The sequence below is a fragment of the Mesoplodon mirus genome (assembly GCF_964341445.2).
Source record: "Mesoplodon mirus genome assembly, chromosome: 3".
In the NCBI taxonomy this organism is placed as follows: domain Eukaryota; kingdom Metazoa; phylum Chordata; class Mammalia; order Artiodactyla; family Ziphiidae; genus Mesoplodon; species Mesoplodon mirus.
The window spans coordinates 24,770,228-24,790,310 of record NC_138978.1 but is presented as its reverse complement, the minus strand read 5'-3'; the positions used below and the strand labels follow the sequence as shown (position 1 = coordinate 24,790,310).

The 20,083-nt window shown below is 53.3% G+C and overlaps 1 protein-coding gene across 7 annotated transcripts; it reads left to right on the top strand.

Annotated features, from left to right (window-relative positions):
- The first annotated feature begins 2,512 nt into the window (after nucleotides 1-2,512).
- FGR (FGR proto-oncogene, Src family tyrosine kinase) lies at nucleotides 2,513-20,059 on the top strand. Of its 7 annotated transcripts, none has more exons than XM_082612574.1 (13): nucleotides 2,513-2,665; nucleotides 9,675-9,737; nucleotides 10,753-10,982; nucleotides 11,452-11,554; nucleotides 12,372-12,470; nucleotides 15,590-15,693; nucleotides 15,938-16,087; nucleotides 16,743-16,898; nucleotides 16,995-17,174; nucleotides 17,772-17,848; nucleotides 18,084-18,237; nucleotides 19,015-19,146; nucleotides 19,256-20,059. In XM_082612574.1, exons 3-13 carry the CDS (start codon nucleotides 10,763-10,765, stop codon nucleotides 19,462-19,464), a joined length of 1,584 nt encoding a protein of 527 aa, XP_082468700.1. In that variant the 5' UTR covers nucleotides 2,513-2,665; nucleotides 9,675-9,737; nucleotides 10,753-10,762; the 3' UTR covers nucleotides 19,465-20,059. The 7 variants fall into 7 exon arrangements, with proteins under 7 accessions (XP_082468700.1, XP_082468701.1, XP_082468703.1 ...); XM_082612575.1 differs by having other exon boundaries at nucleotides 10,750-10,982; XM_082612576.1 differs by lacking the exon at nucleotides 2,513-2,665 and adding an exon at nucleotides 5,772-5,789 and having other exon boundaries at nucleotides 10,750-10,982.
- The last annotated feature ends 24 nt before the right edge of the window (nucleotides 20,060-20,083 follow it).

Below are 20,083 nucleotides of genomic sequence, written 5' to 3'. Positions count from 1 at the left end.
ATGATTGAACGAATGAATGAATGATAGCGAACACTTATATGGCACTTACTATGTACCAAGCACTAGTCTAACAGCTCATCAATTTCTCTCAAGACTTCTGTGAGGTGGAGACTCCCCATTTTACAGATGAAGAAAAACTGAAGCATGGAAAGGTAAAATAATTTGTCCAAAGTCACAGAGCTAGGAAGAGGCAGAGTTGGACTGCAAACCAGGCAGTCTGAGCCCAGAGTCTGTGCTCCTAACCACCATGTTATTCTGAATGGATGAATGAGAGTCATAGACTCGGCCTATCTCTGTCCTGGGTGAAGCCAGGTATATCTTGAGGTCAGAGCCCCGATCTAGTCAAGAGAGACCCCGAGATGATCAACAATGAACTGAGAAATACTCAGTTCTAGATTGTGACAACTGCCGTGAAGGAGACAAACTGGGTGCCAAGGGCAAGAATAAAGGGACCTCCTTAGATGAGGTGGTCAGGGAAGGCTTCTCTGAAGAGGCAGCACTTCAGGTTAAGGACAGAAAGGAGCTAGTACTGTGAAAAGCCAAGGAAAGAGTGTCCTAGGAAGACGGAACATCAGGTAAGAAGATCCTGAGGCAAAAAGTCAATGTAGTCTAGGAACTGAAAAGGATTCCAGTGTGGCTGAAGAGGAGGATGGCCCAGATGGACCTGAAGAGGCGGGCATGGGCCAGGTACGCAAGGCTGGGAGGTCATGACAAGGCATTTGGATTTTATTATTCTTCCCTATTATTGAATTGTATTTTTGTTATTCCAAGCAAAATGGGAGGTAAGCCGTGAGAGAGTTTTAAGCAAGGAACTTATGTGGTCTGATTTGTATTTTAAAAGCAGAAGCAGTTCTGTTCTGTTCATTTGCTTATTCATTGATTCTTGAATATTTTCATTCATTCTTTAATTCTTACATTCAGTCGTTTATTTTTTCATTGGGCTTTCATTTGTTTACCTGTTAATTCCTTTCCTCCTTGATTGATTCATGCACTCCTGTACCCAGAGAACCTGCCTCTCTGTGCCAGACCCTGCCTGGGCCCCAGGGGCATTGCCAAGAGCCAGGTCTAGTCCTTGGCCTTGAGGAAAACATATCTCACACCGCACACCCCAGGAAAATGATGCTGAGTGCTCAGCTGGGGATAAGAAGCCAGCCCTTGAAGGATGACAGAGCCTGATAGATTGGGGGATCCCCAGGGATGGGACCAGTCTCTTTCATGTCTGTGCTCCTGGAGCCTGACACCTGACAGGCAATGATAAATGTTTGTTTGTTAACTGAACAGGTGGGACAATAGCCAGTCAGGGAGTGCTTGATGGCGGAGGTGATGATGTCCAGCCAGGGTGACGCCACCCTTCCCAAGTCCCTGCACCTCCACCTCCTCCCCTGTGTCTTCCTCCCCCCATCCTTCCTCCCATTATCCTAAGAGAAAGCCATTCTTACCTGCACCCCACTGTTCTCTGCCACCCCGCAAGCATATTGAGACACACGTGAGCCCATGCGTGTGCACAGACACACACAGGCATTCAAACTCATCCCTGCTCATACACAGAAGCACGTGTGCCTGCATAATGTGTCCCAGTTGTTGATTCCAAAATTGCAGTCATCATGTTCATTCCCTCCAATCACACACTCACACACACACACACACACACACCTGTTCTTACACACACTCCCTGCCTCCCCACTATATCCCAACACACATACTTCTCCACCAAACAGCCCTCCCACACACATCTCTTCCTCCCCAGACAGGAGGGATTCTCCTGGTCCTGGCTGAAGGCTGAAGAAGTAATAATGGTGGGAGGGGGGATTGAACCCCAGGTTGAGGGGAGGTCAGGGACTCCTGATCGTTGGAAAGGCTGGACCTGTGATAGAAGATGCTACTCAGTTTTTCTAAAACTTGGGTGTGTGGGGGAGGCTTGACACCTCCCTGCTTCCTCAGTGTAGCCCAGTGACTGATCCTCTGAAAAGCAGTTTCCTAAGAGAAGGGTCTTCTGCTGCTCCCCACCGTCCTAGATCCCTGCCTCCCCAGCGCTCAGTCCCCAAGGATGGCAAGGTGTGGTGACTGGATCAGAAGTGGCCCTGGTGACAGCAGTCTGAGGTCAACTGGCTGTGAGAATTTGAGTTAAGGTCTGTCCGCATCTTGTCCTCAGTTTTCTCAGCTGCAGAAGGAGGGTGGGGCAGTGATAGAGAAAAGCCCCTCTTAACCTTAAATGCCATGATTTTAAAAGAGCAGGTGCTTCTGGGTGAGAGGAACCTGCCCCTTTGGAGGGGGTCTTGGGAAGGTTGTGCTGGGGGTTCAGGTCTGGGGACAGGAGCCAGGGTGCAGGGGGAGGCCTGGGAAAGCCGAGCCGCGGTAACCCGGGGGGAGGTGGGAAATGGGGGCGGGAGGGCCTGGGATTTGAGGGCCCCTCCCCGCTGCGGGCAGCTGGCTTGGGGCTGGGGCGTTGACTGCAAGTTCTCCTCGTCGCCACCGCCACCGCGCCGCTGCGGCTGCAATAAGAGAAGTCCGAGGCTGCTTCTTCCTCTCTGCCCAGAGGGGGCGGCGGTCAGAAGCGGGCAGCACCCCAGTTTTCTCGCCCCCACCCCCGTCGGTACTTCTGGCTGCTGGGAGCCCCGGCTGGCTAGCCCCGGGGTCGGTCAGAAGCGGTGTCCCCTGGGACCAGGTAGGTGCAGTCAGGTGGGGCTGGATGGGCAGGCGGTGCCCCGCCTCCAGCCCGCCCTAGGCCCCAGGGTCCGGGTTGCTGGGGAGTGGGGGGACGTGAACTTGGGGAGGATTGCTGAGGGAGTTGAAGGCCAAAGCGACCCCGCTCTGAAAAGAGCCTAAAAAGGAAAACTGAGGAGACCTGGAGAGTGAAACTGGTAAAATGTGGGGAGGGGGATGAGGGAATATGGGGAAAGTAAACTAAAAGGACCCCCAAAAATGGTCTGGTGGGGAAAACGGAGGGAACCTGTAGAGATAGAATTTGGGAAGGGGGCTGGGTCGGGGGAGGGAAACTGAGGGGACCCCCACAAGGGCCTGGGAACCTTGAAAGCGAGAATTTGGGGAGAAGCTGAGGGGTCTGGAAGAGAGGAACTACTAGGTGGGGGGCCTGGGAGAATCAGGTGAGGGAGTTTGCCAGAAGGGGGTCAAGGAGAACCATTTCTGGAGGACGCAGAACGTGGGGCGCAGTTCCGGGGGTCCAGAAAGTCCCCCTATCCGGAATCGGCAGAAGTTGGGGGCGAAGTCTGTAGCTGGGAAGGGAGGGGAGGCTGCCACGCTGCAGCCCCCTAGACTCTCCCGCCCAGCACAGGTGGGCGGGTCCCGGTTGGCTAGGGGACTCCTTCAACTTGCTGGAGGCGTGGGTTCCCGTTTCCTGGGGAAGTCCCCGCCCTCGGCAGGGATGGGCCTCTCTGGGTGCCCCCTCCTGGCCCGCGGTGGCGGTCTCGGTCCACGTTCCTCCCGGGATCCGGGAATTGCTGGCCGCCCCGACGGAAATCCTGCCTTTGACCGCGATTGCAGGGAGGGGCTGTCTCCATGGCAACAAGAGGGCGGAGAAACCGAGCCCAGCGCTTGGCTGCAGCAGGACTCAACGCCCACGGTGCCCCCTTTGGTCCCCTCCCCCCCCCCCATTTTGGGTCCTCAGTCGGGGGCGGCCTGCGGGACAGAGGAGTAAGGCAATGATGTTCAGTGTTCAGGGATCCTGAGGTGGGGAATCTGCATTCTCAGGGACTTAGCCAGACTGGGACCTTGATTGCTGTGTGACTTTAGGCAAGTTATGGGGCTTCTCTGGGCCTCATTTTCCTCATTTGAATTATGTAGGACATTATCTCTGCCCCTACCCAGCTCCCATCCCCCACCTTATCCCCAGTCATGAGAACCAGGTGCAGAAAGCAGTTTTTGCCCAGTGTGCTGGAGGGGGTTAAGACTTATCACCCCTTCACTTTCTCAAAAGCATGGAGCGGGACCAAAAAGCCTGACAGGGCCTCCAGGAACCAGCACGCAGCTGACTTCCAGTGAAATAAATGTTTGTGGGTCTGTTGAGGCCCCATACTGGGAAAGTCAGCAGGTTTGAGATATGTCCCCCACACCCCTGCCCCCCCTTTTTTTGCTATTTTTTGTGTTTATGTTCATGGTATAAGCACTGGTTTGTCAGCAAGTTTTGCCGTTCTCAATTCCAAATAATACAAAGTTCAAGAATATGAGTTTTATGGAAACTTCATTTTATTGAAACCAGTGATCCCTGAGTCCTTTGGCATCCTTCCATCTGTGTGTGGTGGTGGGAGAGCAGGGCTCTGTTCCCACTTCTAAGATGGGAAGATGGAGGTTTGGGAGTGAAGGACTGACAGGCCAGCAGTAGGGACCCAGAGTCCAGGGTATCCCGTCCCTGATGTGGTGAAGGAAGTAGCCAGGGATGAGGCCGGCGTTCCCCCCTCAACCCTACCAAATCCCACGTAGCCCTCTGGAGGGGGGAGCGGGTGAGGAGGGGCGTGACGGAAGAAGGTATGGGGTTCCTGGGCTTCATGGCTGGCTCCTGCTCTCCAGTGGGTATGAAGCGGTGAGTGAGGGTGGAGAGTGTCTGTGGGTGTGCTTTGGGCTTTGAGTGAATGAGCATGAGCGTGTGAGCATATGTGTGGGTGTTTGGGTGTTCTCTGAAGCCACCTGGGGCTGACGTGGCAAAGGAAGTGGCCAGACTTTTGGGAGGATGGGTAGGGAGACCCCAGAACTGGGGAAGGAGGAGCCAGGGCCCTTCCTGCACAGAGCAGACCAGGCTGGGCTAGCATGGGACCCTGGGGAAGTCTGGCCACACTGTGGAATCTAGGCTCCTGTTCCCTCAGCTCCTCCTGGACCACCCATGGCTCCCATCCCCCAAGAATCTCAATTCCCTCAAGACCCCTATTTTAGAGGCTAATGGGTAGGTTTTCAGCAACAGATGAGAAACCACCTTTACCCACAAGAAATGGAGAAAATTCAGCTGACGCCCTCAGGGCCATGTGGAGGGGAAAGTGAGTGTGGCCCCCCTCCCACCTGCACGCACCTGGCCCTACCGCGGTGGCAGAGTCAGACCCTGGTATGTCCTCTTAGCCCCTGGGTGTTCAGGGCTGGGGGTGGTAAGGCCTCAAGCAGGAATGGTGCGAGATGGTTGGAGGTTCTATGAGAGGCGAGGGCCTCAGTGAGGGAGATGGGGGCTCAGTAAGGGCACTAGAGCCAGTGAGGGGTGGAGGGTCCCAGTGAGGGGTGGAAGCCTTCATCAGGGGTGTCAGGCCTTGGCGAGGGATGGGGTGCGGCGGGGCTGAAACTTGGGCCTGCCCCTGGCCAGCCCAGAGCCCTGAGGAGGAGCCGGAACTCTTGCTGGATGGTGGTTTCCCGCTGCTGTTCAGTCCCAGTTCCCTTTTGGTGAAATCCCCCAGGCAGCTGGTTCAGCTCAGCCCTCCCGCCTCACCCAGAGCACTTCCCTTTCCTCTCAGCCTTGCCACTCCTCCTCCCTCAGCCTTGGAGGGGGGCTTCCTCAAGGGAAGGGAACAGAAGTGAAAGTTCACTGAGCAACTACTGAGTGCCCTGTGCTTTCAGGGGCTTGACCGCAGTTGATGCGCAGAAGCAACCCCATGAGGTAGAGATTTAGATTCCTATTTTCTAGGCGAAGAAACTGCAGCTCAGAGAGAAGTGAACTGACTTGCCCAATGTCTCAAGCTAGTTGTCAGGCAGGGTAGAATTTGAGGCGAAGTCTGTCTTCAGATCCCACAGGACGTCCTGTGTCTACATCAAAGCCCTGATGTGGCACTGGCAAGTATGGACCTCAAGAAAGATGGGTGAGCCTGGGGCTCCTGTGTCCAGGAGTAGGGGTGGGAGGCAGGCAGGTTCCCTGCTGGGTGGCCATCTGCCGTATGGCAAGGGTGGTGTGATCAGTTGGCCAGGAGCTGGGTAGGAAATATGACATTCACCAGTCAGGGACAGCATGACCTCCTGCTCAGGCTTTGGAGAGCATAGCCAGGAACAGAACTCTGGACCCAAATTAATAATCCTGGCTTTGAATCCCCTGTCTGGCTGTTTGACCTCCAGCAAGTCACTTCCCCCCTACACACAGGAGGGAGGTAGACTGATAAATGGTCCCTGGGAGCCATTCTAGCATATGGTTCTCAGCCTCACTCAGCCACACTGGGCAAGAGCCTTCCCAACAACTGCACAGAAGGTACAGGTGCAAAAACTGAGGCTCAGAGGGCTCACGTTATTCACCCAAGGCCCCAGAGCTGGGTAGGACCACACAGAGGGAGATGCTGAAGGTGGGAAAAACATGGTCCAGGACTGGACCTCAGCTCTGACATCCACAACCTGATTTTGATCCAGATCAGACTTTGGAAGCCAACTCCTGTCAACCAGATGTTCAAGAGGCATGTTTATTAACAGACTCAACTCCCTGCAGTGACCAGAACACTTGTAGCCGTTCTCTGAGCTAGTGCCTTTCTGGTGTTAGCAGGCAGCCTAGATCGGCGCTGAGAAAAGAGAGACCTGGATTCAGATTCTAAGAGCTATGAAAATCAGTGATTGCCTGAGAGACCCTGGGCAGGTCGCTTCCCCTTGCTGGGCTGTAATGAGAATTCAGGGCATGTAGCACAGGGCCTGGCACATTGTAGGTGCTCATTAAGGTACATACATTATTGCTTTCACAAGGACTTCAAAATACAACATTGCTTATGATGGGCTTTGGAGCCAAATTGATTGGGGTTGCATTTTAGCTTCCCCTTACTTGCTATGTAGCTAAACTTAGGGAAGTTATTTAACACCTTTGTGACTCAGCTTCCTTATCTGTAAAATAGGGGTAAAAATAAAACCTACCTCATAGGGTCACTAAATGAGATCAATCATGGGAATTACTTGGCACGTCAGGCACTGAGTAGATGTTTAATAAATTAGTATTTTAAAACTAATAGTCATTGCCCCCCCCCAGACTTTTAGGAAGTCAAATTACCCTCCTAGGAATTGGTGGCTGGTAGTTGAGATCAGAGCTAGGTGAGGACAAAGAGTCCTAGGGGGCTATTTTCATGCAGATGCCAAGCAGAGAGGACCCTACCTGCTCCCTTTCTCTTTTTCCTATTTTTAGCTCTTTAGTTCTCTGTGTCTGCCTCTCTCTTTCTCTGTCTCTGTCCCTCTCTGTCTCTCTACCTCTCATTTCTGTCTGTTTGTCTCTTCTCTTTGTTTCTTTCTGGCAGTGATATGCTGGAGCTAGCTAGCTGGTACTGGCTCTTGGGAGCTGATTCTGCGAATCTCTTTCCAGCCCAGCGTTCAGGAAGTCACTTCAGTAACTTGAAATCAGCCATGGTGGGAATATTTACACCATGGAAATCAGCAACTGCTACAAATCAGGGCCCTTTTTCCCCCTTTTGTTTTAAGTCAGTATACCAGGATACCCTCACCCCTGCCCCCGCTGCCTTGCCAGGACTCTCCCTAAGCCCACAGAGCCTTCCGCCTCCTTCTCGGAAGCTGACAGTTTCTGAACCCACGTTCCACTCCAGGCATGCAGAATTCTGGGCTCCCCTTAGGCTGATTTGAAAACATTGTGGTAACATGTACCGGTGAATTGTTGGAAGTGGCCGCATTGTATCTAAGTGGGGACCCAAGAGGTTGTATAAGTTTGTATCTCTTACAGAGGGGAGCTCTGTGTGGGTCTGTGTCTCAGGGATGGGGGAGCTACATATATCTCTGGGTTTCCCTCTGGGGGCTCCGTGCACCTGTGCATGCTTGCAGGAATGGCTGTAATCATCTGTGTCTGTGACCAGGCAATGGAAGAGAAGTGGTTCAGATCCTGGAACCAAACGCCAGGATAAATCATCTGTGTGAACTTGGGCAAGTTTCTAAACCTCTCTGTGCCTCAGTTGCCTTATCAATAATTATAATACTTACCTCGTAGAGTTGTCGTGAGAATAAAATGAGGTAATATATATAAAGCGTTGAATGCAGTGGCTGGCACAGAGGAAGTGCTATAAATCCTCCATATGCTATTCTTTGGGAGAGGCTGCGTGTGTGTGCGCGTGTGTGTGTGTGTGTAGATGGGTGAGGGCTGAAAGTGTGTGTGTATTCACAGATGTCTGCATCTGTGAATCTGTACAGAGGAGCTCAGAGTCTCTGTGTGAGGCGCTACGGGTAGCTGAGGTGACGTGTGTGCGTCTGAGAAGGTGTCGGGAGGGCCATGTGGACCTGCGTGTAGGGCTCTGTATTGTTTGAGATGTGCAATGTGTCTTCCTGTGAGAAGACCTCCATTCTCACCCTATAACTTTGTTTTCATCTTACCCCCATCTGTTTCCTCAGTGCCTGAAGTCCCCTCCCTTGGCTCTAGATGCCCCCCACCTCCACGTCTATTCTCTGCCTGAGTCTAACCAGCCCTGTAGCCCTTCAGACAGTGGCTTCACCCCAGGGGAGGGGTCCTGAGGTGAAGATCTCGGCAATGGCTTGGTGAACAGGGCCTATTTTGGGGCTCAAACCACAGCCTGCCTCACAGTTCACCACATGAGTGTCACCCCCCCCACACACACACGGGAGAATGGTTACAGTGGAGCATGAGACAGGCTGGTGGGTCTAGAGTAGGGGTCAGGGCACTGATGTGACAGAGCCATCGGCTAAGCAGCTGGATCCAGTGGATCCAGGAAGGCTTCCTGGAAGAGGTGAGTAGTGCTGTGTAGGAGGGGCAGGACCCATAGAGAAGAGGGGGGAGGCTATCCATAAAGGGAAATGGACTTGGGAGTTGAGAAAAGCAAGACCGGGCACCTGTCCCAAGGATCCTTGGGCCCCTCTGGGAGAAATTAGGGTTCACTGGGTTGGTCCCAGCCTAGAACTCTCCATTCCTCTCATATCTGAGATAACCGAGCCCTCTCCCCGGCAGTTCCTCTCTGAGTGTTGCAATGGCAGAGTTTCTGGAGGGGCGTGGAGAGCCCTTGCTCAATGACCTGCCTGCCGTGTCACTCAGAGGACACAGCTACCAGGAAAGGCTTGGCTCACTTAGGGGGCCCCCAAGGGACCCTGGTGGCTCTGGCTTCTGACCTGGGCCTTTCCCTGATGTGGGAATAAGAACAAGCTCTGGAGGTAGGTGTCCACCTGCACTCAGCTACCAGATATAGTCCTGGGGTTGCCAGGGTTTACCCAGCCCAGGGTGGAAGCAGAGGCAGCGCCCGGAGGCTGGGCTTGTTTTTAGGAGACAGTGACCAGAGGCCTGTAGTGAGCTGAGCAGGGCTTGACAGAAATCCTGTTAGAGACATGGGTCTAACCCAAAGGTACGAGTGTGTGAGTGTACAAGTCTGTTAGCCTGAGAGGCAGCCTGCGGCATGTGTGTGCCTGTGTGTGCTACCATGCATCAGAGCCTGGGCTCGTGTGAGAGTTAGCTGTGTTGGTGTGTGGCAGTGCTGGTAAGCACACTCGTGCAAGTGTGTGCTATGAGTACTGGTGTGTGACTGTGTGCTGATGGGTGCTACTCTATGTGTCGGTGTGTCAGGTGGATATGAGTGCGAGAGGGCTGGTGTGGTGGTGTGTCCTGTCTGGGGGTGGATGTATACGTGAGCCGGGGCTGCGGGAAGGAAAATGAAGGCAGAAGGCACGCTAGGGCCGAGCCCAGGCCCCCTGGCTTCCTGGAGAGGACAGGCGCTGGCATCTGGCTGCAGGAACACTGGCAGAGACTTCACCTTCCGTGTCCTCTGTCTCGCCTTCAGGTCTCTGGCCCCTCCCAAGGACCATGCCGCAGCCCCACTGACCCAGGAGTAGGGGCCTGAGGGGTGAGTGGGAGGAATGGAGACAGAGGGCTCTCAGGGTCAGGAAATGGGGTAGGGGGTGGTCTTTCTGGGCCCCACAGTTCCTCACAGCCCCCTCCTCCTACAAGGACCCTGTTGCTAGGTAACAGATGGGGGAGCCGGAATGAGGCAGCTTGAAAGGCCAGAGGCTGGACCCATGACAGGAAATGGCCTTGATCCCCCTCTGCAGGGAAGTTCCAGGTGCAGGCACACAGCCCTCACACACACTTACACACAAACACACATTGATACATAGACATGCACACACACACAGAGACACACACATACCCACAGAGACATGCACACCTACTTACACAGACCTACACACACAGATACACACACGCAGACAGGCACAAATTCTCCCACTCAGGGCTATGCACAGAGTCGTGACACACAGATACAGAGGCACCCACTCACACACACCCACTTGCATGCACAGTCACACACACACAGGCATGCACACGCACGCTCACACAGAAACACACGCATACGTAATACTCATACAGATGTGAACACACAGAGCCATCACATGCAATAAACATACACACACTCATACACACACTCACATACACACACAGACGCAGACATTCACAAAAGGCTACACATACACACACACACACAGACACACACCCACCAGCAAACTCACAAATACTCAGAGATACACACACAAGCACTCCGACGGAGTCACAGAAACCCAACACATTGAAGCACTAGAAGGCAAAAATATGTAAATGAACACAGCAACATCGTGAAGCGGAAAACCAGCCCCGTGGAGGAGACACATACTCTCTCCACACACTAAGGCAGCTGGGGGGGTGGACGCAATGGTGGCCCTGCCCCACCTTTATCCCTCACTAGGGAGGACACCCCCTACTCCAGGCCTGAGAGAGGAAGCTGCATGCCTGCGTGAGTGTGTGTGCGCAAGCGTGCATGCATGTGTGCCTAGGGTGGCATATCTGGCAGGGGCCCCAAGTGAAGCATGCCCCCCATTCTGTAGCAGGGCACGTGGAATGGGCTGTGTGTTCTGCAAGAAGTTGGAGCCGGGGCCCAAGGAGGATGGTGGCCTGGAAGAGGACTTCAGGGGCTACGGGGCTGCAGACCGCTGTGGCCCTGCCCCTACTCAGGGCCGGCCTGCATCCTCCTTCACCCATATCCCCAACTACAACAACTTCTCCCCTCAGACCGCCAGCCCCGCCTTCCTCAATGGGGGCACCATCAGGGGCATCTCAGGTGAGTCCAGTGGGCTGGAGTCAGGCACTGACTGGACCCTGGCAGGACCTAGGGGAAGGAGAGACTTGGACTTGTCCTTAGGAGCCTCCATTATGATTTGGGAGACACGGCCCTGCTTTTAGCGCACAGTCTGAGGGAGTATGTACAGCCCTACCCTCGGAAACCCTAGTCTGAGGGGGAGACATAGTTCTGTTCCCAGTCTGAGAGAAGGACTCTGATGACAGATGCCAGTGGGAAGTCTGCTTGGTGGGGGAGAGCAGAAGCAACTCCCCAGGGAGCCCCCAAGGTGGGAGGGATGGGCTTGAAGGTGTGTCCTGAATCCATGTCCAAAGCAGAAATCCACTGGATTCCAAAGACCTTTGCGATCCAGTGCACTGCAGCAGTGGGGAGGCATAATGCCTGGCTGTGGAACAGGACTCTGGGGTGCAGCCCCTGTGGTGCCTCCTGATGAGTAGCCCTGACTCTGCAGGGACTGGGGTGACCCTGTTCATCGCCCTTTATGACTATGAGGCCCGAACAGAGGATGACCTCACCTTCGCCAAGGGCGAGAAGTTCCACATCCTGAACAACATGTAAGTGATCAGGCCACCCAGCTCAGGACATGGCCTGGACTGGGAGCAGGACCCAGAGAGGAATCCTACCTGGTCCTTGTCCTCAGAAAGCTCTAGCCTAGTTGGGGAGGGATACCTGACAATCACAAGCCGGGGTAATTGCTACTATGTAGGGGAAGCCTGAGGAACTATGGGCACAGAAAGAACACCAACCATGGTCTCCAGGGTAGTAGTGATCAGGGCAGGCTTTCTGGAAGTGATTTCTAAGCTGAGACTAGAAAAATGAATAGACATTGAAAGAAGAGGTGAGAAAAAAGGAAGAGAGCGAGAGAGAATGAAACTAGAGAGAATGAAACTAAATGATGACTTCTGGAAACCACCAAGTGATTCAGTATAGGTGGGCCATAAAGTATGAAGTGCAGAACAGAGAGAGCAGATCCTGGAGAGGTGGGTGGGAGCAGATTCTGCAGGGCTTTTTAAGCCATCTTGAGGAATCTGGATTTTATCAAGAAGGAAATATAGCCATTGGAGGGGTTTTTAATGGAGAAGTGACCTAGTTAGCTGTCCACTGCCCGCCCAAACCCCAGCCCAGCTGAAGTGCCAGAAAAGAAAGCCAGGAGGCCCAGATGTCCCCAAACATATTCCTTCAGTGGGGAGAAGCTCCCGGGGCAGCTGCAGTGGCTGGGGGCAGAATAGACGAAAGCCTTGGGGAGGGTGAGTACCCAAGGTGAGGGGTTGGCAGGGCCAGTGTCCACCTGATCCTCGGTGTGACCCTGCCTGGCCCCATGGTGCCCCAGGGGCTGGGTTGCCAACGCAGCTGCCTGTTCTGTGCCTTCAGCGAGGGTGACTGGTGGGAGGCTCGGTCCCTCAGCTCTGGACAAACTGGCTACATTCCCAGCAACTACGTGGCCCCTGTGGACTCCATCCAGGCTGAAGAGTAAGTAGGGGTTGGGGGGAGGCCAGCCTTACACACAGGACCCTGGAGTCCAGACTCAAGGCCACTTCTTGGGCAAGTCACAGCTCCACTCTGAGCCTGTCTCCTTACCTGTAATTCTGTAAGATCTTTGTGAGGATAAAAAGATAATAATGATGACACTAAGAGTAGGTAAATATTATCTAGCACGTACTATGTTCTGGACACTATTCAAAGTGCTTCCTTTGAATTAACAAAGTTAATTCAACATTAACAAAGTTAATGCATTAACAAAGTTAGAAACTAATAGAATCCTATTTTACAATGAGGAAACTGAGGCACAGAGAAATTAAATATCCTGTCCAGTTCACATGGCTAGTAAGTAGGTGGAACTGGTATTTGAACCCAGATAGTCTGGCTACATTTGCTAAGCATTATATATATATAGCCCCTCGGAGATAACAACAGTGTATGAGCTTTAAAAAAAAAATTGTAAAGTGCTAAACAGATGGAAGGGGGCATTACTTAGAATTAATTCTATTAAGGAATCAGGGAATTATCATTTATGGAGTATCTTGATGTAATTGAGATACTATGACAGATACTTTACCTATCTAGATTCATTTAATTCTCACAGTAACACTATGGACATTATTATTGTCCCATTTTACAGATGAGGAAAATGAGGCTCATAAAAACTCTTTATCTAGCCTCACATATACATATATATATGGGAAAAGTAAAGATTGGAGAGACGGCAGAATGGGAGTCACCAGGACTTGGTGACTGATTTGCCATTGGGCTATGGGGAGTGGGAGGAATCCAGGGTGACCCAAAACCTTCTTGAGGAACTGAGTGGGTGCCATTTGCTAAAGTGGGGAACACAGGAGCAGGTACAGATACATGAGCGAGCTTGTTAGGTTGAATTCGTGGAGAGGAACACCCACATGAAAGAGACGGCCAGCAATTAGATTAGGTTGTGCTTTGTATGCGAGGTGCCCAGCACATGCCAAGCCATGCCCCTGAATTAGCGCAGAGGAAGGGGCATCTTATTCTCATTGGAACTAAGGCTCCTTAGTTTGTGTGCTGTGGCTCCTGCAGAGGGCACATCTGGGCTGGGGTGGCAGGACTCTTCAGAGTGGAGATGATAAATAGAACTGCACAGGGGAGTGAAGGAAGAGGGAGAAGAGTGAGAAAGAGATTGGCCCTAGGACCCAACTTTGGAAAGAGCTGTTGGAAAACCAGGCCAGGCTAAGTCAGAACAGCCAAGAGGGCGGAGGGGAGCTTTCAGGAAACAAGAGAGGGAGTGTCAGAGGCTGCCACTGGATTTGGCAGTGGGGGTGACCTTGGTGAGAGATCTCTCCATGTGAAGTGGGGGTGGAGGCCAGACAGCAGAGCCTGGGAGGGAGTGGGAGGTGAGGAAGTAGAGACCCAAGTGTGAAGTGCTTTTTCAAGTGAAGGAAGGTGAGAGATATAGCAGAATGTTGATGGCAGGATAGAGCTTAGAACGGTTTCCTTTGGGGAAGGAAGAAATGTGGGCATATGTAGAGGCTGGTGGTGGGATGGAGAGGCTGCAGATGGGGGCTGGTCGGTGGGGGAGAGGTGTCCTTGAGCAGATGGGAGTGAACAGGGTCCTGAGCTCAAATGGGATGAGGCCTTCATCTGGAGAGGGTGGTAGGAGGCATGGAGGAGAGGAGAGGTGATGAGGCAGAAGGTGAGAGGTTTGGGGGTCCACATCTCAGCGGCAGTGTTGTGAAGTTCAGAGAGGCACTCCATGCAGTTCATGGTTAAGAACAGTGTCATGGTCAAGAGCGCACGCCCTAGAGCAGACAGCTTGGGTTCCTATTCTGGCAGCACAGCTTAAGAGTCGAGTGGCTGTGGGTAAGTTGCTTAACCACTAGGCATTTCAATTTTCTCGTCTGTCTAATGGGGGTTAATAATAGTACCTACTTCACAGTGTTGTTATAAGAATTAAATGAATACATATATGTATGACAGCAGAGCCTGACACAAAATAACTGCTGTTATGATTATGTCAATTATTAAGGAAGTAGCTAATGTCATGGGTGTGAGTGGGGGCAGAGCATTGATAAAACTTGGGAATGTGTTCTGTCTGCATAGTTTCTCCTTTCCCACCCTGCCTGCCCTCCTGGACACGCTATTCGCCAATGCCTTCCCCTCTTGCCCAAACTGTGCGTAGTACCCAGGTATGGATTGACAGTCCCAGAGTTCACTGAGACTGCCACCTCCCTTGATTTGAAAACTACGCTCCTTTTAATTCAGCCCAAGATGGTCACAGGCCAATTTAGTGATCAAATGACATCTGAGTCTTCTATGACACCTACGGTCACCTCGACTCTCCCAGTGTACTCTCACAGTTGGTTTCAGGCTACAGTTCAGTCCCAGGAAGAATATCCAAGAGACAGAAGGAATGCTTGAGGTCTGAGGTTGAAGTAGAGACTTAGAACAACATCCAAATTTAAGAGAGTGGAGGAAAAGCAGCAGTCAGAGCTGGGCAGGAGCAGTCAAAAAGAGGGGAAGAGGGAGTTCCCTGTCAGTCCAGTGGTTAGGACTCGGCGCTTTCGCTGTCCTGGCCCGGGTTCAATCCCTGGTCAGGGAATTAAGATCCCACAAGCCACGAAGTGCGGCCGAGGGGGGAAAAAATAGGAGGGGAAGAGAAGCAGGAAGGGGTGTCATTCTGGACGCCAGATGAGGAAAGGATTTGAGATGTGTGCAGGGAGAGGAATCTGAGCGACTGCCTGCGATGGTGGGAAAAGAAGTAGGGTGGGAGGCAAAGGATTTCAGGTAGAGCTCATCAGCCAGCCCTGTGGGCAGGTCAGTTCCCCTCTCTGTGCCTCAAGTTCCTCATCTGTAAATGAGCCTATAGAAGGAGCGGTAGTGAGATGGACACTGATGAGGTCACTGATGACCAGGGTTCTAGCAATTTAAATTCAAGAGAAACCCAGAGAGTGGAGAGAAGTCTAACCTTTATTGGGCACCTTCTGTGTACCAGGCATTCTACATTTGCCTTCTCTGTGATCCTCCTAATCAGGCTGAATCTTGGCTAGTGAGGTGACTTTTCCCAGGAGGCTGAGTTGGAGGTTGAACTGGGTGTATCTGACTCTTGCCTGCCCTCCCAACAGGTGGTACTTTGGAAAGATCGGGAGGAAGGAAGCAGAGAGGCAGCTGCTCTCCCCGGGGAACTCCCGGGGGGCCTTTCTCATTCGAGAGAGCGAGACCACCAAAGGTGGGGCTGTGCCACTGACCATCCAACAGGGAAGCCTAGCCATTAGGGGTAGGCTAGGAGCAGTGGGGTGGGGCTTGGGACAGGGCCACGACTGGGACAGGGTTGGAGGGGCAGAGCTAAAACTGGGACTGGGTTCAAGGGATGTGGCCATCCAACCTCAGAGTCCCCAGCCTTTTGGGCCTCTCTGGGCTCCCAGACTGGGGATGAGGAGGAAAGCTGGCCCAAAGGTGACCCTTGCCCACAGGCGCCTACTCCCTGTCCATCCGGGATTGGGACCAGGCCAGAGGCGATCACGTGAAGCATTACAAGATCCGCAAGCTGGACACAGGTGGCTTCTACATCACCACGAGGGCTCAGTTCGACTCGGTACAGGAGCTGGTGCAGCACTACCTTGGTGAGGGCAGCCCTCAAGGCTGGCGTGTGCTTCAGATTCCTGAACCAATCGGCTGAGACTGAGGCCCAGAGAAGGAAAGGGGCTCCCAAAGCAGCAGTGGCTGGACCAGAACTAGAACCCAAATATCCGGGCTCCCAGCCCAAGATCCTACTCTGTAGGTTTCCAGAGGAAACTGAGGCATGAAGCTGTCCATGGCCAAAGGATGCCCTCTAATGTCTGAGCTGGGTAGGAGACTGAGTGGACCTGACTTGGAGGATGGGCTGTGGGGTTGAGGGGAAGGTTAGCATCCATGCCTGGTTTCTGCTTTGGTTGGTTAGGCCAAGGATAGGTCTGTGGAAGGGTGAGGGCTTCATGTCCACACCTTTGTCTGGAATTTCCAAATCCATTTCTACCTGTCAGGCCCAGCTGGAGGCCACCTCTTATGCGAAGGCCCCCAATCTTTTCAGGGATCATCTCTCCCTCTGGTGCCACCTCCTTCCCTGGGCACCAACATGTTCACCTACTCAGTGGACCAGGTTGCCTTCTGCCCTGGCCTGTGACCTCAGCTGTGTCCTAGTTCCTTATAACTGATCTTGGGGGCTGGGGTGGGGTGAGGAATGTGTGGGCCATTCTGGCCTGCCTTTGACTTCCAACCTCCCAATCTCCCACTGCCCAGAGGTGAACGATGGGCTGTGCCACCTGCTCACGGCGGCCTGCACCACCGTGAAGCCGCAGACGCTGGGCCTGTCCAAGGACGCCTGGGAGATCAGCCGCAGCTCCATCGCGCTCGAGCGGCGGCTGGGTACCGGCTGCTTCGGGGATGTGTGGCTGGGTACGGAGGTCCTGGGAGCGGGGGCCGGGGCCCGAGGCAGGGGCGAGGGCTTGGGACGGCGGCGAGCCGGTCCTGACAAGCCTTTCCGCCCGACAGGCATGTGGAACGGCAGCACGAAGGTGGCGGTGAAGACGCTGAAGCCGGGCACCATGTCCCCGAAGGCCTTCCTGGCGGAGGCGCAGATCATGAAGCTGCTGCGCCATGACAAGCTGGTGCAGCTATACGCAGTGGTGTCAGAGGAGCCCATCTACATCGTGACAGAATTCCTGTGCCACGGTGAGGGGCGGGGTCATGAGGCGGAGTCTGGGAGGGCGGGATTTGAGGCGAAGTTAAGGTGCGTGTCTCTGGGGGAGGGACTTGGGTGGAGACTTGGGATGGGGCGAGGAACAATGGGCAGGGTCCGAGTGAGGGGCCGGAATGAGTGAAAACACAGGAGTGTTGGGAGTGGGGGCGGAGCCAAGTTAGACGGGGCGGGCCCGGCCTGGGGGCGGAGCCTTTGCCTGGGGGCGGAGCCTCGTGGGTGGTCAGCTGGTGGGTGGAGCTTGGGCGAGTGAAGGCGGGATCTGTGATGAGAAAGGATCTGGGGCAGAGTCTTAGTGGGGCTTGTCTAGGGAGGATGGAGGAAGAGAAGAAACGAGACGTGGGCAGAATCAGGGTGTCTGTGAGAGTAGGGCCTGGGCGAGATCTGTGAGGGGCTGAGGCACCTGGCAGAATCCTGAGTGGGGGCGGATCTAGGGTGAGAGGCCTGGGAGCAAGGGGTGGGGTCAAACTATGTGAGAGGAGTCATGGAGAGGGGCGAGGCCAAGCGAGAGAAGGCAAGCCTGGAGCTGGGAGTAGTGTCTTGATGCTGATTTTTTGAGTTCTCCTCCCCAGGTAGCTTGCTGGAGTTCCTCAAGGACCGGGAGGGCCGGGATTTGAGGCTGCCCCAGTTGGTGGACATGGCAGCCCAGGTAAACTGGGACAACAGCCTTTATCTCTCAGAGCCCCTCCTATTATTTTCCACATATCCCTGTGTCCTCAAACGCCTAGCCTACCCTGGAAGTGCAGCCCCAGCCCCTGGATCATCTGTGTGACCTGAGGCAGGACACTGCCCCTCTCTTTGAGCCCCAGTCTGGAAAGTGGGTTTTTCAAATGATCCCTCACGCAAACCATGGTGTTCCCATCTCTCTATACCTTCGCCCCCAGGTAGCTGAGGGCATGGCCTACATGGAGCGCATGAACTACATCCACCGAGACCTGAGGGCAGCCAACATCCTTGTGGGGGAGCGGCTGCTGTGCAAGATTGCCGACTTTGGGCTGGCCCGTCTCATCGAGGATGATGAATACAACCCCCAGCAAGGTGCCCTGCCTCACCCCACCTTCCAAGAGCTCTCCAGTGCACCAAGGGGCTGCCATGGGGCCCCACCTTCCCGCAGACGATCCAGGACATTCCCACTCTGATGTAGTGTAAGAGGCAACTTTGGGTTCAAACCCAGCTCCTCCACTTACCAACCATGTGGCCTTGGGCAAGTCACCTAACCTCTCTGGGAGCTGTCTTTTCTCACAATAAAATTCTCAATGAAAATATTCAGACAACAGTAAGTCAACAGATATTTATCAAGCACCTACTATGTGCAAGGCACTGCTATAAATCTCAAGTGAAAGACCATAGAGTGTAATAGGGGAAATGTTGTAGCCAGAATGCCTGGGTATGAATCTTAGACACTTACAAGCTGTGTGATTTGGGCAAGTTATTAACTACTCAGTGCCACCTTTTCCTCTTCTGTACAATGGGGATAATAATAGTAATAGTAAAAAAAAAATAGTAATAAAACTCACAGGGTTTTCATGAAAGTTAATTGAATTAATGCACGTAAATCGCTTAAAATGGTGCCTGGCACGTGGTAAAGGCTATACAAGTGTTAGCTATTATTATGATGAGAATTATTACAATGTTTGTAAAGTGCCCAGTACTATACTAGACACAGTAACAAGTGCTGGCTAGATACCAGGTCTTTTCTGTTATGCCCAGAAACCTCTGTGCTTAGGGTCCCCAGTCCTAAAGATGCCATTCTCTTAATCCAGCTGTTCCCAGGGATTTCTGCACTAACTTTCCCTTCTCCCCCAATCTCTCCAGGGACCAAGTTCCCCATCAAGTGGACAGCCCCAGAGGCTGCCCTCTTTGGCAGATTCACCATCAAGTCAGATGTGTGGTCCTTTGGGATCCTGCTCACTGAACTCATCACCAAGGGCCGAGTCCCCTACCCAGGTTTGCTGGGAGGTGGGGAAGGTGGAAGGGTGGTCATAGGAAGGGCTTCTTCCTGGTTGCCTCTTCAGGAGGGGCTAGGCCCCCTGACTGACAGAGCTCCACCCTCCAGGCATGAATAAACGGGAAGTGCTGGAACAGGTGGAGCATGGCTACCACATGCCATGCCCCCCAGGCTGCCCAGGGTCCCTGTACGAGGTCATGGAACAGACCTGGCGTCTGGACCCGGAGGAGAGGCCTACCTTCGAGTATCTGCAGTCCTTCCTGGAGGACTACTTCACCTCCACAGAACCCCAGTACCAGCCTGGGGATGAGACATAGCCTGTTTGGGCATCAACCACCTCTCTGGGGGTGCTCACAGCCCTTCCAATTGCCAGGGCTCTGGTTCCAAAGCCCCGCAGGCCTAGAACCCTCTAGAGTCCTAGCATGTCAGAGCAAGCAAGTTGCTTTGGCATCATCTAAGGCAACCCATTCATTTTAAAGATGAGGCAAATCAAGGCTCAGACATAATCCCTCACCAACTCTGGCCCCAAGCTCTATTTCTCCCCTTCCCACTTCTGCCCCTGCATGCCTCTAGTCTTCCTGTCTGCACTCCCCCAACAAAAGAAATGCTCAGATCTTGTCTAGTTATTTATAAAACTGTATATCCTTTCCCTCACTTATCTCCTGTCCCTGCTTTCCTACCCTGTCATCCCACCCTGGTCCTGGCCCCCAGAATTCACCTCCTACTCAATTCTCTCATGTCTGTAAGTTACAAAGAGAGGGGAAGACTGCCGGATCCCTTTCCCGCTGGGTGGATTCTGTAGTCCAGGACAGAGGTCCAAGCCCAGGGTGAAGGAGAGTGTTGCTGAGGGCTCATCACCTCTCTGAATCATGTATGTGTTTACTGATTTTGTAAATAAGAAAAGTGACAATATGAATCCTTGAGCCATGAAAATCC